Source organism: Zonotrichia leucophrys, chromosome 2 (genome assembly GCF_028769735.1).
Source record: "Zonotrichia leucophrys gambelii isolate GWCS_2022_RI chromosome 2, RI_Zleu_2.0, whole genome shotgun sequence".
NCBI lineage: Eukaryota > Metazoa > Chordata > Aves > Passeriformes > Passerellidae > Zonotrichia > Zonotrichia leucophrys.
Window position 1 is genome coordinate 135,463,491 of NC_088171.1, and position 20,183 is coordinate 135,483,673.

General features: G+C 40.7%; 1 protein-coding gene across 1 annotated transcript; it reads right to left on the minus strand.

The window, feature by feature from the left end:
- Positions 1–542: 542 nt before the first annotated feature.
- LOC135444616 (carbonic anhydrase 2) lies at positions 543–17,648 on the minus strand. The gene is made up of 7 exons (XM_064706558.1): positions 17,379–17,648; positions 16,688–16,885; positions 7,205–7,323; positions 5,701–5,793; positions 4,880–4,942; positions 3,704–3,859; positions 543–1,399 (listed from the first exon to the last, which is right to left on the minus strand). The coding sequence occupies exons 1-7, from the start codon at positions 17,410–17,412 to the stop codon at positions 1,280–1,282; spliced, it is 783 nt and encodes a 260-aa protein (XP_064562628.1). The 5' UTR covers positions 17,413–17,648; the 3' UTR covers positions 543–1,279.
- Positions 17,649–20,183: the final 2,535 nt, after the last annotated feature.

The following is a 20,183-nucleotide window of genomic DNA, read 5'->3' on the forward strand; positions in this document are numbered from 1 at the left end:
TTGAGGGGGGTGTACAATGGTGGGCATTTTACATGTGGAAGCTTTTCAAAGGTTGAGATCTGACACTTTTTTCTGAAGCTGTTTGTATGCACTTCAAGATATCTTCATTCTCATCACACACATTTCAAGATCCAGGTGCTTCAGAACAAAGCCTGCCCAACTGATACCTTATAAATTGCAATGTGATTCCTGATGGAGTAGCAAACTCATAACAAATTAATTTAAAAACTAGCACCAAAATCTAGCCCATTCTTCCATAGAATTTTGTTCAAAAGTTTTGTGAGGGCATCTTTCATTATACATTCAAATTTGATGATAATTTGTAATGATTGTTCAAAATTAACACTTCCTTCTGCTATCAGAGAGAAGATACCTACTTAGAGAAAAATTTTTAGCATATCCATGCAGTCTTGCATTCATGTTCAGTGTCACTGAAGCCAATTCCCAATGTATGTATTGAGTAATTATGTTTAATATGCAACCATGTTAACAGATTAGTGACGTCTTACCAAAACTAAAACAATAGCAGGGAAGCAAAAAAATATAAGTATAGATTTATTAGAGAAGTTATCTAAAATACAATATTATTTTCCTTTTTAAATTAGAACATATATTATTTCAATGAAAAGATATTTTGTATTATTTCTATGGTAATAACAACTTTTAAAGAAAACATTTAATTTAGAACATTTTTAATTAAAAAACCCAACACTACCATTAAGACGTAACTAAAGCTGTTGACAGCACGGGTAAAAATGCAAAATAGTCTCAAAAATATTTACATGTCAGTTTCTTAAAATCTAAGAAGTCTAATTCTAAATATTCATTTTGCTTAACTTTCTCAAAATACATTTTTCTCTAAATTATAGCTAGATTCTGTATTCCTGTGCTTCTTACAAAGCTTCAAGTTATCGTTAGTTACGTGTACTATCACACCAGTAGATGAGGTTTCTTAAAATGGCTTATTTTGCTACCACCATATCCTCTCCCAAGTGGCCAACTTACTGTTATACCAAAGTGTCAGTCGCAGTAATAGTCACCAAAATGCACACAGCCACCCACCCCCTGCCTCCCCCAACCCCACACCTTAAGAACCCTTTCCCATTCAGCCAAGAGCCTTTCACATTTCAATAGCTGGCATTTCAGACGCAGAGCAAAAGAAAGTAAATGGATCTGGGAGACAAGATGTTGCCTGGGCACACACGGCAAAGTTTGATTTGGGCTTAGCAAAAGGGGCTCCTCACGAACACAGCAATTCCTAACACTCTCAGCACTGAGGTTACTGGAAGGAGGCTCTGACTTCTCTGCTCTTCAAAGGCTGACACGGGCGCCAGTTGTCCACCATATGGCACACGGGCTCATTCTCAGCGTTGAAGCAAAGGCCACGGAGTTTGCACATCTGTGGGAAAAGGCACAAATATCCTCAAATGCATCCTCCCATTTCAGCAGGACTTGTTGAAACTACACATCTTGGGCCTGAACCAGAGCTCTGACCCAAAGTTTTGACAGTACTAGTAGCCTAGAGATGGCATCAGCACCTACGGGTCTGCATTCCATCCACACAATTTCCAGCCTTGACATAGCCCCTCCTGTCCACAAAATATCTTGGCAAGAACTTTGAATGCACAAAAAACAAGGACATAGACACACATTTTCTGAAATCTGCAAGCAGAGAGCTGTTTGTCCTTGATCCACATATGAATTGAATTCCTTTCAGAATCCTCTGCAAGTTATACAGTTTTGGCTGGGTTTTTTTAAGTCCACTTGAAATAATAACAATTAAAAATGGCTTTACCCTTGGGTCAAAATAAAGCTGTTGAATGAATTCAAATTATCCTGATTTTCAAATGCTGTGAGGGGAAAACTGCTTCACATCAACAGGAGCATACTGTATAGTTATGGTATTTGTTCCTAAAGTACAACTGGTGTTTTCACAATCTGATGTAAAAAAAGCACCTTTATGTGTAAATAGGGATCTCCAAAACTCACAAAAAGATTGTGCCAAAATAATAACCCACCCCAAACATAGTCTCACACGGACAGGTAGAAGTGCTGATGAATGTATATAGGTGGGACATAGGATTTCCTACAAATCAGGTTCTAGACCTGGTTTTTCCACATTCAAGGAAAAATGGCCTCAGCAGTGACCTGTGTCCTCTGGACTTCACCTTCAGGACCAACCAGAACAAAGTTCAGAGTTGAACCTCTGACAGGAACTGCTGTGTCATAACAAGTGACAGCAGGCTTGCTATACCCTACTCTTATATTCACCTTCTTTTCAGCTTTGGAAAACCTAACCACCTTAAACCTTGAATCAATGCTCTTATATACGGTTTCTTGTTTTGATCAGTATGGGAATGAAAAAGTAAACTGCCACACAGTGTGGAAATATTGATGATAACATGGAGGGATGTGTAAGAGAGAAATAAGTGGTAACTTTTACCACGTGTAGGTGGTTGGAGTAGGTAGAGTAGAAAAAAACCACTATTTTGGTGGATGTGCTCCTACCTTATAATAAAACCATATTTGCAAACTTTGGATTATCAACAGTAATAGGAATAGTTTGGAGTAGGGTCAACTTTAATGCTCCCTTGCAGTTTACTAAAGACAAAAATTAAAATCAATTACTGCTATAGTTATTACTTCCAATAGATCTTCCTCATCACATATTCTTTGGGCGTTGCCTGCTTCTAAAACATTTGTCTCAGTTGCATTTTCTTTCCTATCAGAAACCCCCTAGAATAAGGTGCAGGTTGTTAGCATTTCTACCATCAATAAAAAATACTTAGGAATTTGAAGGTTAAACTAAAGCCCTTCAGGACTGTTTTGCATTTATAGACTCTAGATTCTATTTATATCTCTCAAGCACACAGATCTGAACCCAAAAATGGAATCTTAATTTCATTAATGGGTAGTACGGAAAGCTGTGGCCAAGAGTGGTTTAATCTGCACAAGCTTCTTCCTACTACGAAGACTATAATTCTCAGGCTGGTCAAAAGAGTATTTTCTTAGGCAGCAGACTTCTGGAATCTGCAAATTTTGCCTCTTCCAAACAATGGGAGCTTTGTTAGAATCACCACAAAGCTGCGTAGGATTTCCCAGTCTGTTCTGTGACAAATAACTTGCAAAAAGAGCTCAGTGTCCTGGAAATGCTGGAAAATCAAGGGACCAACTACAGCTGTACTGTACTCTCTACAACTACTACTCACAGTGTGAGACTGTGGATGCAGCACACATGGTCCCCAGGTGCTTTGTAAACCTGGCCTTTTCAGGGCAAGCAGACCCAGAGAGGTAATTGCATGTACAGCAAACCTGCTGATGCTCACAATACATGCTGGAATAACTCTGCATGTGCAAATGGTCCTTTCATGCATGCCTCAATTTTCCAGATTTTTACCACATGACAGCTCTAACCATGTATCTGGAAAATATCTGATAATTTTTTTCAAATTCCCCCCAATCTTCCCTGGAGTGCCCAAATAGAAGACAGCCTTACTTTCTACAGCAAACTACATCCACAGGCAGAAGCAGAGTCCTACCAGGATTACCACTTCAGACAGATGGTAGTGACATGTGATGCTAGCTAATACCCTGCACAGCTCTGCACTAACACTGCCACTTCAAAGATCACCTGGTGGGATGAACTGAAGCCATCAGTGCAACTCCAGGACACATCTACTGGCACCATCCAATGGAAGCCTACCTGCTCAGAGCTCACAGTGATGGGCTCCTTCAGAACGTGCCAGATCACACATTCAAGCAGCGGTGGAGTTGTCAGTGAGCCAGGGTATGTCCAGTAGTCTCTGCATGCAGGAAGGAGTCCAGTGGGGTCAAAATTAGTAAAGGAAGCTTGCTTTCCCTACAATAAAATAAGCAGATGGGCTGATGTCAGGGAGAGAGCATATGCACACACTAGGATTGCAGTAGTGAAGTCTCCTAGGAAAGCTCCATGGTTGTAGAAAGGCAAAAATGGAATTTGGCATCAAGTGTTGCATGCCAACTATAGTACCTTAGGGATTAAATACTCTCAGCAATATATTTCTTACAAGATTTTCGAGATATTGCCTCTCATATCAAATGCTGCATTTATGTTCCTTAGTCTTAGAGATAAGATTTAACCTTGCCTGAAAGACAATGAGAATTCAGATGCCTTTTACACTGATTGCATGAGAAACACAGAACCTGTGAGACCTGTTGGAGAGTCCACTGCCGTAAGCAGCACATCCCTTTACCACAAAGGGTGCCTGATGAGAAAGATGACAGCATAGTCTCATTCTTATCTTTCCTGTCCACATTTCTCATTGGCTTTTACCCACTATGAAGGTGCCTAATTACTCACTAAGTACTTTTAGTTTCTCATTACTCAGCACACTAAAATCACACACACTGCACACAATATTTAAGACACAGGAAGAGTTTTTCCCCCTTAATTATATGTACTGATCAAACTGTTTATCTGAACTCTCTCTAGAAATAGCCAAGAGAACATGCCCCCCTGGAAATAGGAAATTTAACTCACAGATGCACAGAGGGCAAATGTCTTTTCCATCTGTTACCACAGATGAGAAAGGGCAAATGTAGTTTAGATTAGGAAGATGAATCCTATCCTATATGCTTAAATACAGTTAAAAGACAGAGAAATGTAGTAACAAAGATAGGAAATAATCACTGTTTCTAGTATTCCATGCTCTCTACCTCAACTTCATTCCAATCTGTTTTGCTTTTAGAATTATAGGAGCACCTTTGCTGATGGCAGGAAGTTTGTTTTACTTTCATATAAGCAGAAGGCTGGGAAGAAGTATAAAACTGTACTTTCCAAAGAGGATGACTTAGCACAGTTGTGATGGGTGTCCATGAACACACAGACAGCAAGTATTACCTTGGTTTGAATGGAGCTCAGAGCATCCACAACCCTCTGCATCTCAGGCTTGGCATTTCCCACCTGTAACACAACCCATAAGAAAATAAAAATCACCATGCATTCTCACAACACCTTTAGTTTTCTGTTACAGCTCTCAGGGAAACTTTTTTTTTCAACTGCATTTCATTACATAATAGGAGTATTACAGTGTAAGTGACTTAAACAGGCTCTGTAAAATCATGCCAGTTGACAGTGAGCACAAACGGGTCAGCCAAGGACATTGGACACAATGAAGCTATTTTCATTTACAGTGTGTGGATTTATTTTTGGACCTAAGCTGTTCTTCTTTTATGGAAGTCACCCTCCCAATAAAATAGTCACCCTCAGTGAGGCCAGGATGGAATACTACGTACTGCTGGAGCAGACATCTCTGCAAGCTAGCTGTCCAGACAATTCAACTAACACAAAACACTCTGGCATTTAACAATGACAAGAAAAGGAAAATAGGTGTTATTTAGGCTGGTCACAGTGCAGATGCACACACACAACTTGGTCAGTTATGCACATCACCTTTCACTGGCAAGGCAGCATCACTGTCTTGATGAAGGCAAGAATGCTGCTACAGGGCTGCCACAGTGATGGATGGCAGTCACACTCCATGGCCAGTGTACAGTTTTTATAGATAAAGGAAGGTAACAATTCGGAGCACCACCTAGTTTGGTATGGATTTGGGCAGTACAGCACAATGCTGCCTTATTCTCTCTTTTCTGCTCTTAGGCTCTCCTCACAACACAATGAATTTGCTGGACAAATAATAAAAAAGTAAAAGTTTCACAAACCTTCATGAAGATGCCCACCACCGCTAAACCATCAGGATGCTTCACAGCTTCAGCAAATTTACCATATTTTACATTCCAGTGAACAATATGGAGCTGGGAGCAAGAAAACAAAGAAGCACTGTGAAGATGATATTCCATCCAGAATACTTCACAAATAAAGATTCAAGGAAGTAATTTATTAAGAGCAAGATGGTGTTTTACTGCTGAGGTTTGAAAGCTTTTGTGTACAGTTAAGAACTTGTTGAATTATTTATCTGCTTTAAAGTTTCATTTATTCAAAGAGATTTCTGTAATGTGTTTTATTTTGCTCCTCACTCCTAGTCTCTGATGAGTTTTAAAGGCAAACTGTGTCTGTATCATTCTGCTTTTCATGTGGTGAAACTCCTGTTATCTTCAGCATAAGTTTTTCCCACATACAGCCCACAGGATTTCAATGTAGTATTTTAATGCTATATATCCTGGAGTTCTGAGCACACTGACATACATTGCCAGTGTCAGAAGAAGCAGAGAAAACACATTAATTACAGATTTGACTCACAATTTGGAAGGTTTGGTTTTTTTAAAAAAGCCAGTCCTGCCCTTTACTGGAAAGGCTTGGAAAAGAATGTGAAATTAATCTCCAGATCATGTTAGCCAGGATGTTACTTTCTTTTTAATTTCCAAGTTATTTCTAATTTAAGTTCATCAGGCTGTTTCCCCACATCTGCAAGTCAAGTTGAACAAGTAATTATGGTACTGTGAAAGACAGAAGGTAATTGAAGTATCTCAGATAAGACAAAAGCTACTTCCCTCATCAAAAAGCAGCAGAGCCAATGATTTTGTGGAGCAGTTTCTTTTATCTGTCAATGAAATCACAGATACGTTCCACAAATATGTATTTATGAATATATTTTAGAAGTCAGTCGCAGAAACCAGAGGTAGATTTCTAAACAGGGGATGAGGAAAGGTGAGATGTAAGGCACTAAAGTCATTCAGTTTCTGTATCAGACTGTAATATGGAATCTTAAATGGTCTGAGGGACACCTGGATTCTCAAGGGATCACAAAGAGTGCCAGACAGTAAGATTGCACTTTACTGTCTGCCCTCTTCATAACTCTCCTTGATTCTTTGCTACCAAAGTATGAAAATCTGTCCCAAAATTATTCTACTGCTTTTATAAAGACCTCTGATGTTAAAAACTGAAGCTAGAAAAAGGGGATGTGCATGTACGGATGTGCTGTATTTCTCTTTTTTCATAATTTCCAAGAGTCATAGAGAAAGCAGGGAAAAATAGAGGTATTATCAATGTGGTGTTTTCTGTTTCTCTTTGACATGAAGTAGCTGAGAAAAATTACAAGCCTAATGTCCTGCTCTTGCAAGAACTATGTTCTAAGGTGGCATCATACCAAAATTGTCTATGCTAACCTTCTCCTGTGAGGATCAGAAGTGAAAGCGCTACTGTGGTGAAATACTTAAAAAAATCAAACCTCATTATACAAAGAAGACTGGAGAAGGTAAAGCCTACCTCTGCATCATACTTCACACCATCCACAGTGTGCTCAGATCCCTGACCATCACAGGATCCCCAGTGAATGTGAAACTGCACCAGCCTGTAGACTCCATCCATTGCTCCTCCTTGCACCACTGCAAAGTAAAGCAAATCACATAATTTTTGTTATCAAGTCTCCCTTCAAACTGAAACAACTATCTCAAGTCTTTTATGTGATTTACAGTTCATTGCATGCTGCCATGCTACTCCAGATCATCCTCAATGGTACATTACTGCAATACACCAAAATTGATAATAAATGCAAAAAAACGTAAGTGACTTTACAGTGAGCATCTCATCAGCAATTTAACAGGCATGCTGGTATTACAAGTGATGAGGGAAGATGTAACTTTTCTGTCACCAGTAGATTTAAAAAACCCTTTGTAAGAGGCCCATGTAGAATCATCCTAAGGAAGTACATTTGAAGACTGAATCATCTTCCATGTACAAATGTAGTCTGTTCTTTCATTTTAGATACTTCATCCATTTAGGCCTTAATCCTGCAAATCCTGTAGTAGATTGGATTGGGTAAAATGATTTTGGTTCCAATTTAAACCTGAACACCTGTTAGCCATGGGTTAGCCTTCCTGCAGCAAGGTAAAGCACTAGGCACAGGACAAGACAGTGCAGAGATGTGAATTCAAATCTCTTGTCCTTGCCATTGTGGTAAAAATGGCAATGCTTACACAGATGGACTTTTTGGAAATGAGTTGTTTATTTCTGCTCTCCATTATCTGGCATTGCTTGTGCTATGGGACTGCTCTGAGTGAAGCTCCTAGACACACTTTGAATTATACAAGAGCAAGCTCCCTTATTCTGCTTGTTAGTTTTACCCTTCTACTCCAACTGTGACAATCACCATTATGATTTGCAGGATCAAGCCCTACCATTGCAAAATGCTGAGGGCACAGACAATGTCTCCTCCAGTGCAGCATAAAGCACAGAATAATAACAAATAGTTCTATTAAGTAGAGGTATTTATCTAAGTTATCAGAGAAAGGTTTCACACCAGTTTATGTTTTGGTTGGGGATTTTTTCATTTTTTCCCCCAAGCATCTCAAATCCAAATTCAAAATTAAATCTTTAAGTTGTTATTTAAAAATTTAAAAACAAAAAGTAATTTGAAGTGTTAGGTATTTTAAGGGACCAATTTCTCTCTATAAATACCTATATACAATAAAGTGACAGAAGAGTGCTGACATCAGATATTACAGGTAAGTGTGCTCTGTCTATGTGCAAAAAAATGATTCTGAGGAGTAAAGATGCTTTCCTCTCAGTCTGCAATTAGTCTAGACATTAGCACAATACGTGCATGTGTGAAAACATGTATAAAATGCTGACTGGGAAAGGAGGCTGCAGGTTTGAAAAAGTCCCATTATACACAAGCATGGACAATACTAGCCATAGATACCAACAATCAGGTGAGAAAGATTTCACAAAAAATTTGCAACACATGAAATTGAAGTAAGATTTCTTAAAAATGTGTTCATTTCCACCAGTGTTCCCTATGCATGCAAAATTTGGGTTCAGTGGACAAATCTAGAATTTGCCAAGGGCTCCTTTGGTAAATATATTTAGAAGTCTCCCAACATGTATCTTTATTTGAAAAACATGAATAGATGTTCCACTGCAACCTATATAATTCCCAAAACTTTAGCCAACAGACCAGGACTTGCCCTACCTATTTCCAAGCTATGTGAACCAAAGAAGAATGTCTACTTAAAGTAATCAAATGGGCACTTAATTTATTCTACTTTTACATTTCTGCATGCGCTAGTTTCCAAGAAGCATAACTGTTTCAAGCACAGGGCTATAAATCTGAGTACTTGTTTCAGAACAGCAGCTGTAGAAGGATATTAGATCTTTTTGGAAATGAAGGAACTGGTTACTGTGTCTTTACAGAAACAAAATCATTTAATGTATACAATTTTAAAATGATGCCATGGAGTTACAATGTTTCAGTTCCTTTAGCTCAAGAGTCTTGCCGGTTGTTGCAGGTATGAATGGACTGAGGTTCCATCACTCCTTGACCTCAGAAAGCACTAGCACAGCACAGGTTAATCTGCCATTATTAATCAATGGAAAGCATGCTGAAAAGCAGAACCATGCAATGTTCTTGAGTTCATTTGCAGTGTTATTTCTCCACACAAAGTTTGCTATAGTCTCAAAACCTCAAAAGATGCAGAAAAATCTCTTTGCAGTTTTTGCTTACTTTTCTCATTCTGTGGTTCTCAAATCCAGCACTAGCTTATTTTGACTCACAGCAGAGCATTCAAAGAAAGTAACAATTAGATTAGTGTGAATGAATACAAATCCAGCAGGCTTAATTACAGAAAGGCCCTCTTGTTCTAGCCTATGTTAAGCAGTTATTTTATTTTTAACACTTCTCAGTCTTCCCAAGAAAGTAAAACTAAACTTAAAAGGCAAAGTAGGAATGATGGAACTGCTTTTTTCTTCAGAGCAAGCTTTTCAAACCATAGACAAATGCTACCACCTTTCGCAATATAAAAGTCCACGGAGAATGAGAACATTGATACCAGCAACTTCCCTGTCTTTGTTCCATCTGACAGGAATATCAATTCGAGGCCATGTTGAAAAAAATACAACCTTTCCATCCCTTTTTTAAAAAGGAATGGGGAAGTTCTGATCCGTATTGGAGAATGTCATCATTAGCTCCCTTACTTGTGAAATCAGTATTAGTGAAAACCATCCTGAAAATACCTAGGTAGCTGTGATCTTTTCTGTTTTATAGTACAGCTTCAGATGCAACACTGTCTGAAAACAGCACAAGAGAAGCTGAAAAAACATTATTTTCTCACACATTCCATTTGCTTAAGACAATTATCATAACCTGGTCTTGTGTTGTAGCCCAAGAGGTGACAGTTTGGCAATGCCTGTTCTTCTTTTCCACTATTAGACAAATCTGGAGCTATTTTCCTTAGATTAAGAAAAAGGTTTTTTTCATTACCATTCTATCTTCTACCCTTCACTGGAAAAGTTATACTAGCAACATCCAGTAATTACTGGACATTTCATAACATTTCACTGTTAAATGTTCTCGTAACTTGGTCTAAATTAAGTGAACACAGTATTAGAAGCACTAATTCAGAAAGTCAAATAAGCACCCAAACTCTTCCATTTATGTGACTCATACCAACTGTGGGATAGAGAAGGTGAAGTTTATTTGACTCCATTACACTTTCTTGGGATATTTGAAAACACACAGAAATCAAAGGGTGTTTTGCTACATCTGGTTCAGCTGTTTACCGAGGCTTCACACCTTCACTGTTTTATTTAAAGGAAAGTTGGTGAACAGTTATCCTTCCAATGTAAAGCAGAACAGCCTTGTAAAAAAATACTGTCAACCACTTCATACCTTTTTTAAGGAAGTAGCAGCATCCACATCTAAATTTCTGTAGGAATACTGCAGGAATTCCTGTTATTTAGTTAACTCCTATGGAATGTTCTCTTTATACAGAGCAGAAGACTAATACACCTCATAAAGCAAATAAACATGTCAAAGGATTAATAAAAATGGAGGAAGCACGAGACTGTTTAAAAAGGTAGACTGAATTCCTTCGTGTCATACAAATTAGTGTGACAAGAAAAAATAGTACTGTAAAGTTTGTCAATCTGAGAAAAATGCAGAATGAGAAAATGTTCTACAAATGAGAATCACTGACTACAAAGCTCCTTCCAGCAGTTGAAATAATGGGTTCACTAGAGCACAGTAGATGTCCAAAAGCTCCAGACTTGGAGAATTAATTCTAATTGAGACTCTACCAAACAAAACCCCAGCAGCAGGGAATTTCAAGCATCTACCTTTGAGCACAGCCCTCTTACACACACACTGCTTTAGCACAAAGAAAACCATGATTTTGTGTCAGCCTACAGTAGGTGTGATGTCTAAATAATATTCTAGGCATATGTTTATGTTAATATATGCATAGTACATTCATTAGTGCTAATATTTGGTAAGCTTTTGTGTGTACACAGACATCTGTACAGTGGAAAACAGGACGAAAAGACAAAGCAGATGAAGCATTACTTGAGGCAAGAAAAAAACCTACTTGAGCACTATGTACTATTAATGACATGAAAAAGGCTCTTATGAGGATGCTCAGGAATTAGCCTTGTGTTCTTATGCAAGGATGGGCTTCCCATCTGACAGACTAGAGTTCAGTTAGGGTGAGCTGCCACTTCTGTGAAACGTGGAGTACAGAGAGCCACATTTTGTGAGATGTTTCCTTCTTTATGTTATCTCTTTCAGACATTCCTCCTAGGACATTGTATCATGACAAGCAACAAGAGCAAGACAGCACCGAAGCATCTGACTATAGGGCTCATATTTGCAGAAAACATCTGTAATGGGTTTCCCTATGAGAAAAAAAAAAGGTATATCATAAGGAAAAAAACCAAAACAAACCTACTTCTGACCTTGCTAGAAACTTTGCCTGATAAGGCTACAAGGATGTTCCACAGAGACAGACCAGAATAAAACAGCTGCCAAAACACAGCAAGTCCTGAAGACGTGTGTATCTGCAGCAGGTCAGCGATTCCAATTCACCTCAGTTGAACTATTTCACCCAGACTGAGCAGCAGCCAGGAAGACTCTGACCTGCTTCAGGATACAAAGTAATTTAGGTTCTTAACATTCCTCCAACTCCCTGGGACCAGCAGAGCTCATTCCTCATGTATTCTCTTAAACAAAAATTCTCTGAGAATCATAAGGTGCTGTACTGAGTCTCTGCTCTCACATTTCACACTATATAGCCTTACAACAACTTTGAGAACCAAGCTGGAAGAATTAAAATTCTCTTGAAAGTATCAACTGATTTAATTTCTAATGTAATACCTAAATACTAATGCAGTGGCTGCTCATTGTACTGAAAATTGTGTACTGGACAGTGTTCATACTACCCTCAGATCTAATGAAGGACTAGCAAACTCAAGGTGTGAGCATTGCCTCTAAGTATGCAGCAGTCCCTCATGCCTGTAAGTAAATAAACAAATTATCAGCTGAGAAGAGTGGTAATCGTGACATCTGGCACACAGCTTCATTACAGCTTAAAAATAAACTTTTCCAAGTGGCCCCAGCTGATAACAGCTGACTATTTTCTCCTGGTTTTGCATTAAAAGCACCTCTAGAGGAGGGATTAGCAAAAGGAAAGGAAGGAAGTTTCCATAATGGTTAAATTCACAATCCAAGTCAAATGTCTGCTCAGAAATTGCATGTTAATATTAAAAAAAAAAACAAAAAAAAGAAACAAGCCTCCCCCCCCCGAACAAACCAACCCCACCCCAGTGTAAATGAAGAAGGACACTTCTCTGTAAAGAAATGAAGACCTGAAACATGCAGGACTAATCTCATGCCCTCTCATCTTCTTTCCAGTTCCTGGAAATACTGGAACTATTCAAGTTACTTGTTTGTACAGACTTTGCAGCTTCTGCTGATCCCAATTCACAGGAAAAATGACTTAAAGATCACACGCCCTTGAAACCTCTGACTTTTTAGCCAAGCCATGCACAACATTACTTGTGACATAAGCAGGTGTCTGAATACAGTCCCCTAAATCTATAATCAGTCAGTTCTCTGATTCCAAAGGATCAACACATTCATTGCTTAAGCAATGTGGACCTTCAATGCATGACCCTATACTGATGACATGCAATATTATTCTGGCATGGTTAATATGGTATCTTTAGATCTGGGAAGCCTAAAAATAAACCAGTAGCAGTGACTTTGATTTAGAGCTGTTCCTTAAAGACAGCAGACCTACATGCTTCTTCTTTCGTTTACCAACTGAAGTGGAAGTGCAGAAGAGCAACAATGATATTATTTTCAAAGAAACTCACTGCCAACTGAGCAGTGCTAATGCACTAGCTCTTCAATAACCATTGTGACAAAATAGATTAGTTTATTTACAGTGAGTCATAATTCAAGACAGCTGAAGTGTATGCATTAATATTTACAATTATAGAAAGAATCAGGTAATATATTGGATTACAACTACTGAAGGACACTCAAAGGGAGCTAGCATCAAGGCAAATACAGTATTTTCATTTTCAAGGTCTTTCTCATAATTTTAAGTTCTACTATAACTTAATGTTTGCAAAAATGTCAGATTTACTTGGGACACTGACTTGAATTTCAATACTCTAGCTCAGCAACAAGGAGAAGGGAAAAATTAAGTGACTTAGCCACAAGCATAAATTACCAGCACATTTTGTCAAGTCTCTAGAGTTTGACACCATAATTTCAATTCACTTCTGTCAGGTTCTACAGCTAAAATATGATATTTTAACGTTCTTGTTTCAGAACAAAATCATAGCTAATTGACTTCTTTTATAAGCTCATCAAACACTTGGTCAGAAAATGCAGAATACAGAGTCTACTGTTGCGAACATGTCTTACTTGAATTTCAGAACTTAGATAAATTCTCAAAGACTCTCTGGAAAAACTCACACAGAAAACACACTTTATGTGTGTTACAAAATCTTTCAGGCTCTTGAGGGTTTTTTGAGCAGTCACATCCTGTGGTTTTATGGCTCTGAGAGGTCACTATTTATTTCTGTCTTTTAAAGTGAGGGAAGTGATACACAAGTCCTTACAGAAGACTGGAATATGCAACATTTAATATGATAAAAGAAATACCCTTAATGAGACTCCTTTGCTGTAAAGTTCTTGTATTATAGTTACACATCTTATTTTGAGAGTTATCATCATCAGTTGCTTCACTCATACGTGTAGGGTCTAGTTCTACTACGAGAGTGGATAAACCTGAATTCAAAGTTTTATTCCTAGTGACACTTTTATCATAATGACTTCTGGCTGTGAAAATGAAGTAGAAATTTTTGAAATTAAAGAATTTTGAAGATGAATACCTACAAATACCTTATGTTCCGCCACTATTAAAAGACAGTGGATATGAAAATTAAGAAAGCAACTGCAAGAATTGAAGGCAAAGACTGACTAAGTAACAACTGAATGGGGAAGTTCAGAATTCAGTTTCTAACAAAGCATTCCAAAAGGCTCCAAGTGTACCAAATAGAAAATACCTATTTTCTTTACGCTATTACTACCTGCTTGGAATTTTTTAAATTGCAATTGCATATTTTTAATTGTATTATTTATTACATTATTATTAAATATTATTTATTATCTTTTAAATTGCATTTTGTATATTCAGAAGAACAGGAGTGATCAAACAGACACCAAGACCTAGAACTGCTGTTCAGAAGGCTTCAGTGTCGTTAGTTATGAGACTGACAGTTCTTAACTGTCAGAAATGGATCTACTTTGCATGCAGTTACTCATCTTGAAGATTATTCACAAACAATGATCTTATTACTTCATTTTGCGCCTACTAGTACAGATAATTCATTACCACATATGGGACAGCTCATAGAAATAAGCAATACAGCCTGTGGGAAGTATTTACAGGATATTATTCCATTGTCTTCTGTAAAACATACCAGCACATCACATAACCTCACGTAGCTTCTCCCTGTGATTGTTGTGTGATGTCTAAGCAAAAGCTGGGTATGCACATTTGAGTCTCAAATTCAGAATCAAGCAGATACAAGTCAAAGACAGCTCTATTTTGTGTAAGGAAAGTAGGTTACCTAGTTAACCGCATACAAATGAAGCCATTAAGTGAGCTGCCAGGTAGATTCTATGCACTGTAGATTTCAATAGGAAGTCTAGTAGTGAATGATCCACCCTACTCAGCTTCACAGAAATCTGTTTAGTGGGTTTTTTTTCTAAAGAATAATAATTTTTTGCTTCACTAATAGAGATACTGAGAATATTTCTACTTGCATCTCCTATCCTCCCACTCTGAAAGCTGTGTCACTGCATATTTGTCAAAGGATCCCTGTCACAGATGTTCTGGTTCTGCACTGACTTCTCATAAAGAGCATTCTTCCTGCAGACGTTCTTTAAATTATTATATGTTCTTGCCATTTTTTCCTCACAACCAGATTTCCACAGTTCTTTCCAGACTTAGGTAGACACCAAGTGAACGCAAGAGTTGTTTTACACTGTGGAGATCTGAACCTGATTCCTTTGGCTCAGTGAGAGCAGGATGACAGCAAGAGTAGACTTGCACGTATCTGGTAAGAGAATCTTTTTTTTTTTTTTTTTTACACTGGATCATTTACCTTATTCTCCATGACACTGTTAGATTGAACACGATGCAGCTCCTTAAGCTTCCCAGTGTTTCAAAAAAGTAAACAGAGCTCAGAATACCTTTTTTCTTTCCTTTTTAAAATATCAATATCGACACTTTTTGTAAACTATATATGGACCTATGTGTATTTATACAACTGGTAACACTTATATCTGACCACTTAATATTGTCCAGCAAAAAACTACAGTTAAAATACAAAGTCAAATTCTTAGAGCACTGCTGAATGTCTGTTACACCACTGTATTACATTAGTTACAAAAACCTCGTGTTTTTGTAGGCACAGATCATTTGGTTTCAGCACCATTCCCTAAATGACATGCCCAACAAAACACTTAGGAAAAATAGGACACTTGCTCAAGCAAGTTAAATCAGGCAGTGTATAGAGAAGGCTGTGACTTACAACAGGATTGTTTTGTTGTCCAAATTAAAAAATAAAGGCATATTCATTGTGGCAGGGTGATGACTTCTGCAAATGCAGCCATATGAAAAACTACAATCAAAGACAACATACAGAACCCTTGTTGCAAGGACAGCTTGGATTCAGTCTGCCCATCAGAAAGGCTGCTCCTTTCAGCAAGGATTACTAAGGTTTTGCAGGATTCTATGCTTAATTTCACCACAGAGCACAATGAACAGCAAGGAACTGTGGACCTGAGTGCCTGCTAACAAACTTTGTAGGAATGCGTCAGACACTTTATCTAGAAAGCCCAGGATCAAGAAACGCCAGGGATAATGTTTTTTTTTTAAAAGAACAGAGGTATTTTCTAATCATTCTTCTGATTCTGTACTAACCTGGGAGCATAGTGGCTTCAGAAACATGAAATAATATTTTGATAACCAAAGAAATTATTTCCACTTCAAGTTGTTAACTGTAATCCTTTGCTATTCTAAGGCCATTTTTTTTTCTACGATGTATTTTGCCTCTTCTTTTAACCATTTGATCAGTAGCTTATGATAACCTATGCCTAAAATTATTCCTGTCAAATACTTTAATCTTTTTTTTCCACAGCCAAGCTCTTATCCCAATCCTTCTGATTTATACAAAAATAAACCAATTAGCCTCACTGAAGTTTAGCTGCCTTGACAGCCTTAGTTTTCTTCTAACGGGATCTCAGTTTCCTGTTTGCTGAATCCTCACCTTGCAGAAGCCAGAATATTTTGGTATATTTTCATCCTTTAAAAAACCTTTTTGATTTAGTATACATTTTAGTAAGTTTTAGTAGCAATTTCTGCCATTCCCCTCCTCCATACGAATGTGAGGTCTCACCTGACTTGTCGGAAGAATCATCAAACTCCACGTTGAAGGAGTGCCCGTTGTTGACGATGCTTCTGGCCGTGCTGGCATCATAGTTGAAGCTAAGAGGCTTCAGAGAGGAGTCGTACTTGGCGGACTTGCGGCAGATGTCAATGGGGGACTGGCGCTCTCCATTGGCGATGGGAAAGTGCTCATGCCAGTGAGCGGGTCCTGTAAGACAGCGAAACGCAACTCAGTGGGAAAAGACACAAAGTTAGGGGGATAAAAGCGACAACCCTCCTTCTGGCAATCTGGATGTTCGAACTATTTCGAACACCAGCATCAGCCTTTAACTGCGCGCCACATGTGTGGGCTGGCGGCAGCAGCAGCGGGGGCGAGCGGGGGTCCCACCTGGGCACGGCGGCACCCGGCGGCCGCGCAGCCTCGGCGGGGGCTGTACCGGGGAGTCCTGGGGGACACCCCGTCCTGTGGGGCAGCGCCGCGTTCCCTTCCCCAGGTAAAGGAATGTGAGCAGGGAAGCAGGAGATGCTCCGGCACGGCGTGCGGAGCGCCGGACGCGCTGCCCGGGCGCAGGTGCATTTCAAGGTTACGAGGAAAAAGCGCCACGAGCTCGCTGCCGCTCCACGCAAGGGCTCCGCGGGGCAGCAGCGGGCACGTCCCGGGCGCGGCTGCCGGCAGGTGTCCCGCACCGCCGGGCACTCACCGTCGTGGCTGCCGTATCCCCAGTGGTGGGACATGGTGCGCGGCCCTGCTCTGCCCGTGGAGGCTGTCACAGCACCGTGGCCCCAGAGCGCTCTCAGGGGCTTTTATAGGCTCCCGCCAACTCCATGCCCTTCTCTGCGGCCAGAGGAGGGGTGGGGAGTGCGGGCGAGGGCGGAGGGAGACTCCGCTGGGGGCGGAGAGAGCGGTCCCTTATAATCCGCCATCGGCCGTGGAGCTGCTGCGGGCCCGGCGCAGAGCGCCCCCGGCAGGCAGGCTGCGCTGGGCGGTGCGAGGCGGGTTGGGTCGGCGCGGCCCCAGGCAGGGCGGGGGTGCGGGGGCTGCCGGGCCCCTTGGTCCCCTCGTCCCCTCCGCCCTCCTGCCCTCCTTCCGCGCATCGCGCACCTGCGGGCGCTGCGGGGCGCCGTGACCTTGGGAGGCGCCGGGGCCGAGCAGCGGGCCGGGAGACGGTGCGGGGCGGGCGGCGGTGCCAGAGCGCGGCGTGAGAGAGGGAGCGGGTGTGCGTCCGTGTCCCTCGGTCTGTGTGCGTGTCTGTGTGTACGTGCGGGTGCGCGGCGCGGCAGGGCGGTCGGGTGCTGCTCCCTGCTGGGAGCGGGGGGAAAAGAGGGAAGAGGGCAGCCCGGCAGGGCAGTTCGGCACTGCCGGAGTGTGCTGCAGCCAGGGTTTGTCATAGGTGCCAGGTTTTGGAGGCGCAGATCGGCGGAGTTACGGAGAGGAGCTGTGGTGGGGCTTCAGGAGATCGGGGATGTCGCCGCTTACTGCTCCGTAGTGCGTTTTTCCTGATCGCCTCCGGAGAAGCTGCAGGTCGAGCTGCGCTTACATGTAATTCTTATCATTGAAGTATTACACACTTAACTGTGAGAGCGGCTCAGCTACCGCTCTCGAGGCTGGATTAGCGAGAACAAAACTGTGCAATACATATTTTAGATGTTTTCCTATTGCGCAACGCTCCGGTGTTCCGTGGGAGGGCGGGAGGGCTCGGACCTTGGCGGCCCTGCCAGCGGCCAGGGTTTGTCATAGGTGCCAGGCTCCATTCCTGTGGTGCCGGCTCCCCTGGCCCGGCGCTGCCGTGGGGCGGGCTGGCCCCGAGGGGCAGCGCCTGCCCGAGCGCGCTCGCAGATGGTCCTGTTCGAGGGCTTTTCTGTGTCTGTCTTCTTCTGCTCGGAGCAGATTTCGGTATGGAAATGACATTGCAACTTAACCCCATTTTCTTATTAAGATGGTTTGTTCAAATCTGGTTTTAATATTGTCCTGTTGTGGTTTAACCACGGGGGTCTAAGCTCTGTTTTCAGTGAGGTCATTGTAAATCTAGAATAACAACACCAGAATGACTTCATCATTTACATTCAGCATTGTAAAATCTGTGTCTTTTGTTTGTATTTGTAAGACGAGGGAGAAAAGTCTATTTGTGTAATGGGTACTATTGGTAACAGCAAATGTAACCAGCTGGAAATTGCTTACAAAATTTACAGGCATTTCTCAGACCCTTTCAGGTATAAGCAGAAAATATTTAAAGCTTGTTAGTGATTAACACAGTATGTGTCCTAACATTTGCATGATTCAATATGGTTTAGCGACCACAAAATGGAAATGCAATGGCAGAACTGTATACACAGAAGTTATTTAGAAATGGCTGTGGCGTGGGATGTAGAACAACAAATGGAAATGCATGTTACGCATTTATTAGTCATTCCTTGTTTGATCATTATAGATACTTTGTATCAATCACTTTCAAATCTGCCAGTCGTGCTATCCAGTATATCAACAGTCAGTAAATGCAGAGATACACAAATCCATATAGGTAAGAACCCTTGAAGAACAAAGCAAAAAACATCCCTTTAGGTTGTAAGAAGGAATAAGATTTTGGTAACTTTCAGAAGGTTTTTTTCCATTCAATTTTACTATTGAAAAAAATCCATTCAGTCTGATTCTTCTGTACTCTCACAAGTCAAGTTTCCACTGACGTCAGCAGGAGTTCCATATAAAGGACAAGTAACAGGATTAAACACTACACAATGTTTGGCATGGTAGGTTTCCGAAAAGATCTAAGGGCTCTTACCAGGGAAATTAAGTCACCAGCATCATCAAGGGACTGGGATTTTTAATTACTTGAATCTTCATTTTCTTATCAGTAGATAAATGTGATGCATGCTAAGCACACAGACATAACATCTACAAATAGAAAGTCCAGTGCTCTTAAAATTAAATACCTATTTTCCTTGATCATTCAGCAGTACTTGCAGGCTTGAGCCCATGCCAAGGGACTAATGAGAGCCTGGCATAGGCTTGGGCTTGTTGATTCCAGTCTCTTTCTTTTCTGTCTCCCACCAGCACCAGACTCATAATCTGTGACTGTGGCTTTATGGCAGAATGCAGCGCCTCGGGCAAAGCCGAAAGCTAGCCCCGGGAGGAAGGTGGATCCTAGAAATGGTACAATCAATAACACCGCACATGGGTGAAGATGCAAGGCATGTTAGGAACAGCAAAAGGACACAATGCACATCAGCTCTGTGCCTGCAGCAGTTCAGGCTTCTCAGAGAAACCCAAACTCTGCTCCATGAGGCTGCTCCTCCCTGCCACAGTTGTGGTGAGGTCGGTGGAATGACGCACACCACTGAGGCCTGCTTGCATGTACAGGATGTGTAGGAGCAATTCCTAAAGCACATGTTCACAAATCCTGTGGCAACAGAAGCATTAAAAATACATTTCAAGCAATACAAATACAGAGAACAGATTAGATAATTACTGTAGCCATTTGATTACTCATGACTGACATTAACATTTTGGG

What these genes read in the sequence shown, in the direction of transcription:
- LOC135444616 (XM_064706558.1), bottom strand. Translation starts at nt 17,412, where the DNA reads ATGTCCCACCACTGGGGATACGGCAGCCACGACG. An exon ending in GGGATACGGCAGCCACGACG is followed by an intron (nt 16,886 to 17,378) that starts GTGAGTGCCCGG and finishes GCTGTCTTACAG; the next exon opens with GACCCGCTCACTGGCATGAG. An exon ending in TGGTGGGCATCTTCATGAAG is followed by an intron (nt 4,943 to 5,700) that starts GTTTGTGAAACT and finishes GTTGTGTTACAG; the next exon opens with GTGGGAAATGCCAAGCCTGA.